Raw genomic sequence first — 11,094 nt, 5'->3', positions numbered from 1 at the left:
CCATGCTCCAAGAAATTCAAACTCATCTCTTTCTCCTTGGCCTTCAAGGATTTGGAAATAGAAATTTTGATTAAAACTCTTTAAGAAATTTTACCCTTTTTGATGGACCTGGCATGGTTAACAACACCTCACAAGTGGGAAAAGAAATCCAGGGAAAGCAAGGCCTTCCAAGTTTACCATCAGCCAGGATCTCAGGCCCTCTGCTGGGTCTTACCACTGGCCTCTTTCATCTCTCTTGTGACCTGGCCCAGCCATCTTCCTTTTAGCAATGAAATAAGTAAACTAGGGCCACTTTGAATTGCATATTCCTGACAAAACTTTAGTCCACCTTCTCTGAAACTCTTTTCTTTTTGGTTACCTTCCAAGCAAAGAGTAACACAGAAGAGAGGTGATTGCTCCTTCCACAAAGCACAGCATAATAAAATGTTTGATCAAAATATTTTAATAAAGATTCTTTCTGACATAGATACACATACAAATGGTCATACATAGCTGTCATAGTCTGATTGACCTATTTAATATATATATGTATATATATATATATATCATTCTTTACACATCCAAAACCCGCCAACTGATCCATCACAGCTCCCAACTCTCCATCCAACCTGACAAACTGAACTTGTATAATCTGCAAGGAATGGAAAATAGCAGGACTCCATTTTTTAAAAAAGGTTTTCTTGATTTTCATAGGACAGAAAAGCAGGCAACCAGCCATGCAAACTAAAACTGAAAGCTCACTTTGGGTAAACAGCTTTTTGCTCTTCCTTAGTTTTATTTTATTACTTTTTAAATTTTATTTTCTTAGAAAAATAACAAAGGATTTCACACCATAGGCAAATCAAAACAGTCTTATTTAACTTAAATAATTCTCCACAGTTAAAATAACTTATATATGTACACATATATTAAAAGCAATTAAATTAGACCTTTTAAAAATGCACAGCACAGCCTGGAAAAATATTTGTTTAGCACGTTCTTACTTATAAGATCTATTGCTGTGATGTTTTTCCCTTTTGGAATGCAAAGGAGTCCCCTTTCGAAAAAGAGATCAATTCATTCATCAATTAAGAATACACCTTTCCTGTAATTTTTGGACTGAAGCAATTTATTAAAGCTCAATTTAAATACAGGGATGATGCAACTGAAAATATCCAGGTGACCTTTCATAAACCTAAGCAGCTCAGATACATCAATATTTCTCTTCATACTTGTTGGCAAATAAACCTTTAAACACTTGGCACACAGTATAAGTTAAATCTATAAAACAGAATTTTAGAGGCATTAAAAAAAATTTGCACATAAGACCCATGACCTTAACACATGATAAATACTGTTATGTGGAAGGGTCATTGAAGAATAACAAATAAATAGCATGAATTGTTAATACATCATTGCAGAGTAGAAAGGAACAAGGTGCACATAAATATTTTTAAATGCAATTCTTTCAGCCACAGTCAGTTTTTTATATCACTCTCGCCAAAACTTTGAGCATTTTCACAGGATTAAAGTTCAGAGACGATAAAAAATACAAGTCTTTCATAGCAACGTGTGTCTCTCTCTCTCTGTGGTTTTTGTCCCCCACTTAAGTCTGCATTTCAAGTTTTTCTCCTGGCTCAGAATCAAAATTTATATTCAAGTGCCCCTTCTGATTTGTCTGAATGAGAATCCCATTTCACATGCCACCCAACCCCAGACTCATCTCCCCCTCAGCGTTAGCCAAATTCCAATTATTAGTAGGATTAGTATTTTGCCATTCAATACTCTCCACGCCTATTAACCAAGCACTACTTCTCAACTTAATTTTCACCTTGAAGGAAGACTCCACTTCCTGTGGTCTAGGCTGCCACCAAAGTTGCCACTTTTATGAGAAAAAAAGACATCCTTATACTCTATCCCACCTCCACCGCCCTCCTCCCCCCCTCCCCACCCCAAAGACCGAGATTCTGGGGATGTCAAAGCTAAAGTCCTGTTCGTCTCTGACACTTCTCAGTTCTTGCCTCTGCTTTGTTTGCTCTGCAAGTGTTTCACAACTACGAGAGGGCCAAAATAAGGGGGGTGGGGAGCAGCCTTTCCCTTTCCTCTAGCTGTTGGGTCGGTCTTGTGTTTTCGGGGGTGTGTTTAAGGCTTCTCCGTGCACTGTTTGCAGAGGCTGGAGGAGACGCTGTTGAACAGGGCGCACTTCTCCGGGCAGGAGGCGGCCGGGGGCAGCCCGGCGCTGAACGGGTAGCCGGCCGCCTGCTCGTAGGCGCCTAGCGCCGGGTGCAGGGCAGCGGCCGCCGCAGCCGCGGCCGCGGAGCTGGGCAGGGAGGCGGCCGAGATGGCCTGGCCTTGGTTGAGGTAGGCGACGAGGCGCCGCATTTCCTCCAGGGCCTGCGCCTGCATGAGGATGTAGTTCTTGGCGAGCAGCAGCGTGGCGATCTTGGAGAGCTTCCGCACCGAGGGGCTGTGCGCGTAGGGGATCACCGCGCGCAGCTCGTCCAGCGCGTCGTTCAGGTCGTGCATCCGCCGGCGCTCTCGGGCGTTGATGTTGAGCCGCAGCGCCTTTTGCTCTTTGGATTTCTTGCTGCTGCTGCCGCCGCCGCCACTGCCGCCACCGCCGCTGCTGCTGCCCCCGCCGCCGCCCGGGCCCCCCGGGGGTACGCTGGCGCCGCCGTGGAGGTGGGCGTTGGAGCAGCCCTCGGCTGCCTTAGCGCCGCCGCTTCCCGCGCCCGGGGAGGCCCGTGGGTCGGCTACTCCGGCCCGCAGCACCAGCTCGCAGCGACCGTCGCTGTCGTCGTCGGGGCTCTGCTCGCCGCCGCTGCTCTCGGCCACCGAGCCCCGGCTCGCGTTTTCGCCGTATTTGAGGCACAGGGCGGCCCCAGCCGGCAGGCTGCTCAGACTGGGGTCACCCCCAACGCCGGCTGAGCCCACGAGCATCCCGGGGACACTCACCCCGCCGCCGCCGCCGCCACTTCCAGTGCTGCCGCCGCCTCCCCCAGGCGGCGGCAGCAGCAGCCCTGCCCCTTCGGGGTCAGCCGGCTCAAAGCAGCCCAGGGGCGACGAGGAGGAGGACGCGGGGCGTTCTCTTGGCGGCGGCGCCAGGGACAGGTCCATGCCCGGGGGCGTGGAGCGGAAAGCCGCCTCCAAGCGCTTGGCGGTGGAGGCGCTCAGGCTCTTGTGCAGGAAGAGGTCGTCTTCGCCCGCGGCCGCTGCGCCGAGGTGCAGCCCGCGCTCCATGGTCCGGCGCCGGCGCGCAGCCCGGGCCCGCCGCGCCCGCCGCCGCCGCCGCCTCGGTTCGGGAGTCAGGCGGCCCCGCAGACCCGCGCGAGCCCGGCTTCGGAGCTGGGGTGCGCGTCGGTCCCGGTGCTGCCGGCAGCCTTCTTCCCTTCTTTCTTTTTCTTTTTCGCCTTCCCCCGCGCTCGCCGCCTCCTCTTCTTCTTCTTCTTCGTCTCCAGCCGATGGTGCTGGCTGCTGGAGCTCACCATGGGCCGCGGCCCCGCATGGTGGGAGGGTGGGCGCGCAGGGAGTGGAGCCGCCGCCGCCGCTGCTGCCGCTCTGAGCCCAGCCCCGCGCCTCCTCTCCGCACCGTTTATCTTGCTTGGATTCACCTTCAAGAGATTTCCGGACCCATCAACCAGCCGCCGCCACAGACGGGGGAGTCTTTTACATCATTATCTCTGAGTAGGTTATTATGAAGAAGACTCGCCTGTTGGGACAGCGCTTTCTACCCAATCAGGTTAACGTTTTAATTAATAGGATTAAAACGGTAACAAACAATCGCAGGCGCTATCTGGCCGCGAGTCTGAATAGTTTCATTTCCCAGGTCTGAAGACAGGCAGCAGCTAGAGCTTTATAAAAGGCGCCTGCTCCATTATTCTGCCTGCCATCTGTATACACAGCTTAGCGCATATGTTTGCAAGGCGCTGGGTCCTGTTAGTAACCCAACAACTGCCTTTAGCTTGACATGTGTGGCGACTTTCACTCATCAATGAGCACACTAAAAGCCCTACTTAGAGCCTAGGATGTTCTTTGCTCCTTCAGCAAATTGTAGATTGGTGGTTAAGCCTGGGAGTCCCGTGGAAAGCAGACGCCCCCACCCACCGCTCCCCACCCCCACCGCCCTTCCCTCACCACTGCTGTCTCAGTTTGTGCTAAATTACCCTTCCCGGCGAGAATTATACACCCTCTTCATAAGATGACTCCAGTCTAGATTTAGTGATGGGACTTTCCAGAGGACGGTGGTGTCCCAGCATGGCTTGCCCAAAATTCACTCTAGGTTTTCAGCAAGAGAGCAAAGCTGTCGTCCCCCGTGAACACTCTGGTTTATTTCCTCACACTCCCCACTGCCCATTTCCTACTTGTATGGAAAAAAGAAGAAAGAAAGAAAGAAAGAAAAACCAGCTGATTACGGGGCTCATTTGATTAAAAAAAATAAAGGTGGGATAGAGGAGTGCTATTGCAGTGGTCCCCAAATACCTATTACAATTATGGAGATTGTGAAGCAAAGGATCTCTTAAACAGGATTGAAACTGGTTTCTCAAACTTTACTGAAGATTAAAATCCATTTAAGAGTCAACTTCACCAGGAGTCTAAGCCTCTGGAACAACCAAAGCGGGGTGTTTGTGCATATTTATTTAACCAGAAGCTATTTAGGGACATCTGGATCTGCCCTGGTTGTAGAACTGTGAAAACAAGTGCTTCTCTTCGGATGGGAAATAGTACAGGCGGTCCTCTGGCTCCCGAGTTCGGTCTCTGGGTACAAATGGTATTTAGCAGCTGGTTTTCATCCTTATGACATAAGTAAAAACAATATTTGCAACACCTCCAATAATTTTTTCAAATGTGGCAGAACTGCTGAAGACTATGCAATTTTTGGTTTCTCTGGTTTCATTAAAAACCTTTTAATTGTGGCGTTCAGAGTTGGCCCCAGGTGTTGGGCTCTTTTCATTACATTTTACTCTAATGTGATGAAATTCTAATTCTCTCCTTACCATATGGTTAAATTTCCCCACTGAGAATTAGTTGAAAAAGGAGAAATAATCTATTAATCTCTGTAATAGATTCACAAATGAGGTTCTCCACAGAACCTGTTTTTGAATGGTAATATCAGAACAGTTGGGCTCCTTGTTTTATAAAGGAAGGGTGAAGGCGACACAGAAATATCTGCATTTTCCCCTGCAAAGTATGAAAAGGGGCCCAGCGGTATCTCTCCAAAATAATTGAGATCCAGTCTACAGGGGACAGAAGTACTACCTGCAGTCCCTGGTTACCTATGTGCCTCCAGACACTGGAACCCAAAGATTGAGAAGAAACAGGCGGGCTACGGGTGGCTCTCTAACTTGAGACCCAGATCGGGGGTTCTGAAGGCTGGGCCAGCCCACTGGTCTCGCCAGGGACCCCAACGCTTGTGGTACGTGCAGGGCGGCCCCGTGCTTACCGTTCCCCTTTCGCCCTCCCTCCCTTGGCGCTCACGGCTGTTGACCTCTCCCTTTAGGAAGCTAAAACGTGCAGTGTTACTGTTTTCTAATTAACAGCTTTGTTTTCACTGGGGTCATAAACAAAAGTTCTCTTTAAACACAGGTGCAGTGAGTAAGCCTGACACCCTCTATCAAAGTCCTCAAGCCACCTACTGAGAGAAGCGAGGTCCGAGGTTGTGGCTCTAGGCAGGATAGGGACCCATCCTTGGAAGTCGTAGTGCCCCCGCCAAGTTTTCTTTTTCTTTTTTTTCTTTTTTGTGGGCTAGCACTTTCCTCCCGGCTCCTGGATTACTGCCCACCGGGAAGTGGGCGTGCCTGGGAGTGCAGCTAAACTGTGGGCTCCAAGCAGGACTGCGACCGGAAGGGCCAGGAGGGCAGATCAGGGGCGATATGGGACATCGAGGAAGGCAAAGGCACAGTCTGTCCAGCTAGACCTGGGACCCTCGAGGACCTAGGTCTTTCTCCCCCTTCATCAGATAACAAGCACCCGAAGCCACCTCACGACCCCTCCCTGACCCCACCTCCCCGACCCAGGGCCTCCTCTCTCCTCTTCCCCATCACCCAAACTTGCGGAACAAACTTTTGCACAATTTTATCTAGTAAGAACCAAAAGCGTCTTTGTTTTAAGAGTCAAGAAAATCCCCCCAGTCTCCTCGGAGGTTGTGGCTGCTTAACAGGTACTACAAACTTTGGGAAACGGCCGGAGAATTTATGGAAGCTCTAAATATGGGCCTTGTAACAACCGTCGGGGAATGGTCTTTGAGGTTTATGCACTCGTAAACTTTTGCTGATTGCTTCTGGGAAGTTGTCAGGCACTTAACACTGCATTTATCTTACAGGGCAATGAAAACACATCTGCCCGGTGTCTCGTTACTTGGTTTAATCGTCGCCAGCCCTAAGTCACGGCCACTGCTCCCTGTCCCCATTTGTGTGGCATCCCGCCGCCTGGTTTCGAGCCCGCGGAAGGGTGACGTCAGTCGCTCACATAGTGCCCCCTGGCCGCAGGAGCTCGGGAAATCTTGTGGGCTCGAACTTTGTTTCACAAAGAAGCTGGGAAAGGGCCCGGGCTCGTGGTGTAACTGCACGTTAGAAAAGTGGCGAAGAGCAAGCCACCAGAGCGCTTTCGGTTTGCACAGGGGGAAGGGTGGGAATTCAGGTCATGGCGAAATCTCCTGACTCACAGATACCCTCTTAGAATGAAGCCCCTTCCGGAGGGAAATCTCTGACTCTGCAGTTTCAGAGAGGGTCACTGTGAGTCGTCAAAGCGGTTGGGAGACTGGAGAGGAAGGCGACTGTCTCTTCTGCCCGAGCAGGGTGGTGGATCCCGTGCCACGCCGCAGGCCCAGCCGGCAGTGAGCGCTGTCCGCTGACACCTGGCCGGGCACCTTTGGTTCTGGGCTGATTGATTCAGCGAGACCAACGCATCAGAAATGAGAACATTCTTAACAGAGTGTTGGATACCAAATTTATAAATGCCAGAGCATGTTGCGTAAAACCGAAAGCAGTTTTGTTACTGCAGAAGGGAATACACCTACGGCTTGAAAGAATTCTAAAATATTCAGCAAGCAGAGCCGCACTGAAGTTAGAGCATTGAACTCCAGACCAAACTAAGTTCTAGGTCATATTTAAACTTCTTAGTGGTTATCTTAATATTTACTTGACATTTGAGATTGGAGCCCACATAAAATCAGAAACACAATCTACTCTAGCTTTAAAGAGCAAGGTCAAGAGTTCCTGTTTGCTATTGTTTTTTTTTTTACAGTCCTGATAAACAGTGTATTACCCAGATTAAAAAGTCATAAGTCCGATTTTGGGTAGCTGTGTGTTACTATGTGTCTTTTCTGTGAGGGAGACTTGTCTATGTGTGTGTTTTAATTTATTTAAGAACATTCTAAAAAGTAAAAACAAAGTTTGGCAAAAATAACGACTTTTGCTTGGGAGCAGCTCTGGAAAAGCAAATTCTCAGACAGCCCTGGGAATCCTGTCCTGGCTGCGTTTCTCCTTCAAGGACGGGCGATCGCTCTCAACCGCAGAGACCCCAGCTGGACCCTCTCCCGGAACCTTCTGGGGTGGGGGGAGTGCGGTTTCAGCGCCCTCTCCTGCCCGGATGGCCGAGTCCAACGCTCAGAAGTGGGGCACACTCTCAGAGCTCCAGGACCCAGCGCTCTTGGCTGGTCTCCAGGCCTTGTCAGAAGCACTTCGACCTTGATGTTACATTCGCCTTGCCTATCCCTCGCTGCCTGGTGGCACTTGGGTCAGCTTGAAACCTGAGCGGCTGAAGCCGTGTGGGGTGGGGTTCACCGTGCGCCCTGCGCCCCCGCCTGGGATCTGCTCAGTGGTAGAGAGGTTCCATCAGACCCATCAAACTCCCGAGGTCAAGCCTTTCCGTGCGGTGTGGTCACCTGCAGTTCCTCACTCCTTCCGCCATGTCCTACAAAGCTCACTGCAGAGAGATCGTGTCCAGGCACCTGCAGGGCGAGCGAGGAGGAGGGCAGTGAAGGTGTAGCGGGCTAGAGCCGAGCTCAGACACTCCTGGCCGGGCGCCGAGCGCCCCAGCCTTACTAGTGCTTTGGGGTGTTCCGCAATTCCAAAAACTGACCGGGGAGGAGGAGTTGAAACTTGTTCATAAAAGTTATTTCGAGAAAAATTTCCTTTTCTGTATCGATTTTTAAAGAAAGACAGATCCTCATTCCCGTTTAGCGACAGGTCAGCCTGAATTTGAACAGAAATTGAAGAGAAAGCCTCAGACGCCGCCGAGAAACAGCTTTTTCAGCTCAACTTGCACAAACCTGTCCGGGAGCCGGCTCACCTGGCTCGGGTGCTGTTTCCGACCCTGGTGACTTTTAAGGAGAGGGGCGGTCAGCAAGAGAATAACTTGGCCCCTATCACCGCTGAAACCCTAGAAAACAATGTAGGGCATGCATATAAAGATCGAGAAAAACTAGAGAAAAGATTTTATGAAGAATTTATAACCGCCTCGGTTACCTGGGACGTTAGTCCTACTTACGTTTCTCCCTAGGGGTTGATATATTTATTTGTGTTACCCGCGTTTCCGCATTGGAATCTTACCTTCATAGAATATTGAAAAAATTCAACTTAAAAAAATTAAAATTGTTAGAACAAAAAAGTGAACACTTTTAGGGCTTGCCTTGTGTGCACGAATTGCAGCAACTGAACTCAAAATTCAGCTCAAATTTTAGCTCCGAGATTTAAAACCCACAGCGCCATCTCCTGGCAACGAAGAGAATATAGCGAAGGACGACCTTGCTTAATAAAGGCTGTGAAATACTCAAATATTTGAGTATTTGAGAGACACTTTATTTCATACCTCAAAAACTATTTCAGTGATAAGTTGATTATTATTCCAAGATATGATATGTACGTTTGTGACCGTTAGAAGGTATCAGATACAATCTTGGAAGCTAGTTATTTTTAAATAGAAGTTTGTATATTTACACACACATAGATTTTATAGATTTCAGATATATAGTAATGCTGGAAATTTATGATAAAATATGATTCTTTAAGTTATCATGAGTGTACAATCTTGTGGAAAAATCAAACCACAGATTAATTTCTAATTTCCCAATCAGGATCGGAACTACTCATTTTAGGCAAGAGATACTACAACCTTAGTGCTCTCAAGAATTAATGAACTTACAAAAAACAAAGCACTCAGTTAGTATTCAGATACCTCAATTACCAAAATATTTCTCTTGCAAGTATTTGTATTTTCAGCGAAAGCAATTCTCTTTGTTACATTTTGTGGATGCTGTTTACCATGTAGGATAGAAAGGAGAAAAATGGGAAATGATGCACTGAAGCGTAAATTCTCCTAGTTCTAGTCTAAATTCTCCTTCTACTCTCACTTTTGTCAATAACCCTTAACTTTCCTTATCTAACAATCTTCTCATCGTGCTGTCTAACAGAATGTCTTATTCAGGCTTTTTGACTCTGAAATATCATCTGAAGGTAAATTATATTCCAAAAGGTTAGTGCTCATGATAGAATCATGAATATGAATACATTTGCGAATTAAAATTTTTCTTAAGTGTGAATATTTTTGTGGGCTTTTCTCTCTTTTATAAATAAGATTGCATCACAGCAAAACTTAGAGATAATATTCCTATTAAAAACATTTCTCATCTACGATTGTGTACACAGACCAGATGCTTTGAAATACAAATAAAAGTAGATATGCTTTTTGTAGTGTACAAAATATTATGAATATCCTTCAAAAATATTGTAGATCAAACAGACAAATGTAAACTTCATTTCAGTTGAAAGATTAATTTTATTTGATTAATTAAAGTGAAGATCTATTAAACCAAATATTTGGACTCATTTCCTCTGTCAATGTAAGAGTTCGTGCTTGAAAGAAATTTGATTATATATAGGAGGAACTAGATAAACAGATGGTTAGCTAGAGAGCTTTTCACAGTTAAATTTTGAAATTTACCATGGTTGAGTTTGATATCTTTTCAAACATTTTTCTTGAGGTCATCTGATCTATTCTAGCAATGCAGGATTGTTGCATATACATAATCACTTTAACTTATGTTTAAGATATATTTAGGCTGGGCGTGGTGGCTCACACCTGTAATCTGAGCATTCTGGGAGGCCCAGGTGGGTGGATTGCCTGAGCTCAGGAGTTCCAGACCAATCTGAGCAAGAGCGAGATCCCATCTCTAAATAATAGCCGGGTGCTATTGCGGGTGCCTGTAGTCCCAACTCCTCAGGAGGCTGAGACAAGAGAATCACTTGAGCCTGAGAGTTTGAGGTTGCTGTGAGCTATGACTCCACAGCCCTCTACCAAGAGTGACAAATTGGCTGTCTCAAAAAAAGAAACAAAAAGAAACATTTAACTTAACGTGGCTTTTCTGTATTGTATTTGGCTGAGAACTCTACTAATTGAGTTGTCTACTTGGAAAAAACATGCATATGGTTACTTGGGACATAGGCACATGTGTGTACACTGTATTTAAACAGTGGTAAGCGAGCATTGTAAAAAGGAATTCAGTGCTGCAAGACATCATAACTAGAGTATCTTGACAGACAGATGACATTCCTGTGAGGAAATGTTTCATCTACCCACCATCCTGAAGGTGGCCATCATTTGTTCACAATGGTGCTGGCAAACCTGGTTGTCTGTCTACTGTAGCACAAGCTGGAGAATGGAAATTACTAAGTGGGTGGGCTGGAGAATTAAAGCTAATCTCAAAAGAAATTTAAGAGCTTGATGGGCCTGAGGTACTTCCAATTGTGTTCATGGATGAGAAGCGGATATTTTTCCAGAAGACTGTGCTGCAATTGACATGCTTAAATGTTCTTACTCCCTTGGGTTGTTTCCCCTATTTTTAAGAACAACACTCATGGGACTGTAGTATTTTTGTCATAAAGAAACAGTCCACTTTTCTTTTATAAATAAATTTTAGAGTCATGATTTCTTTTTTTGAGACAGAGTTTCACTGTGTCGCATAAGGTAGAGTGCTGTGATGTCATAGCTCACAGCAACCTCAAACTCTTGGGCTCGAGCAATCCTCTTACTTCAGCCTCCCCAGTAGCTGGCACTACAAACCCCTGCCACAGTGCTCAGCTAGTTTTTCTGTTTTAGTGCAGACATACTTCCAAACCT

General features: G+C 46.9%; 1 protein-coding gene across 1 annotated transcript; it reads right to left on the bottom strand.

Annotated features, from left to right (window-relative positions):
- Positions 1 to 419: 419 nt before the first annotated feature.
- BHLHE22 (basic helix-loop-helix family member e22) lies at positions 420 to 3,770 on the bottom strand. Its single transcript, XM_003797232.3, has one exon. It carries the CDS (start codon positions 3,217 to 3,219, stop codon positions 2,122 to 2,124), a length of 1,098 nt encoding a protein of 365 aa, XP_003797280.1. The 5' UTR covers positions 3,220 to 3,770; the 3' UTR covers positions 420 to 2,121.
- Between the last annotated feature and the right edge of the window lie 7,324 nt (positions 3,771 to 11,094).

The sequence above is a fragment of the Otolemur garnettii genome, unplaced genomic scaffold (genome assembly GCF_000181295.1).
Source record: "Otolemur garnettii isolate 467f Iridium unplaced genomic scaffold, OtoGar3 scaffold00113, whole genome shotgun sequence".
Lineage (NCBI taxonomy): Eukaryota > Metazoa > Chordata > Mammalia > Primates > Galagidae > Otolemur > Otolemur garnettii.
This window is presented reverse-complemented; position numbering and strand designations above follow the sequence as displayed.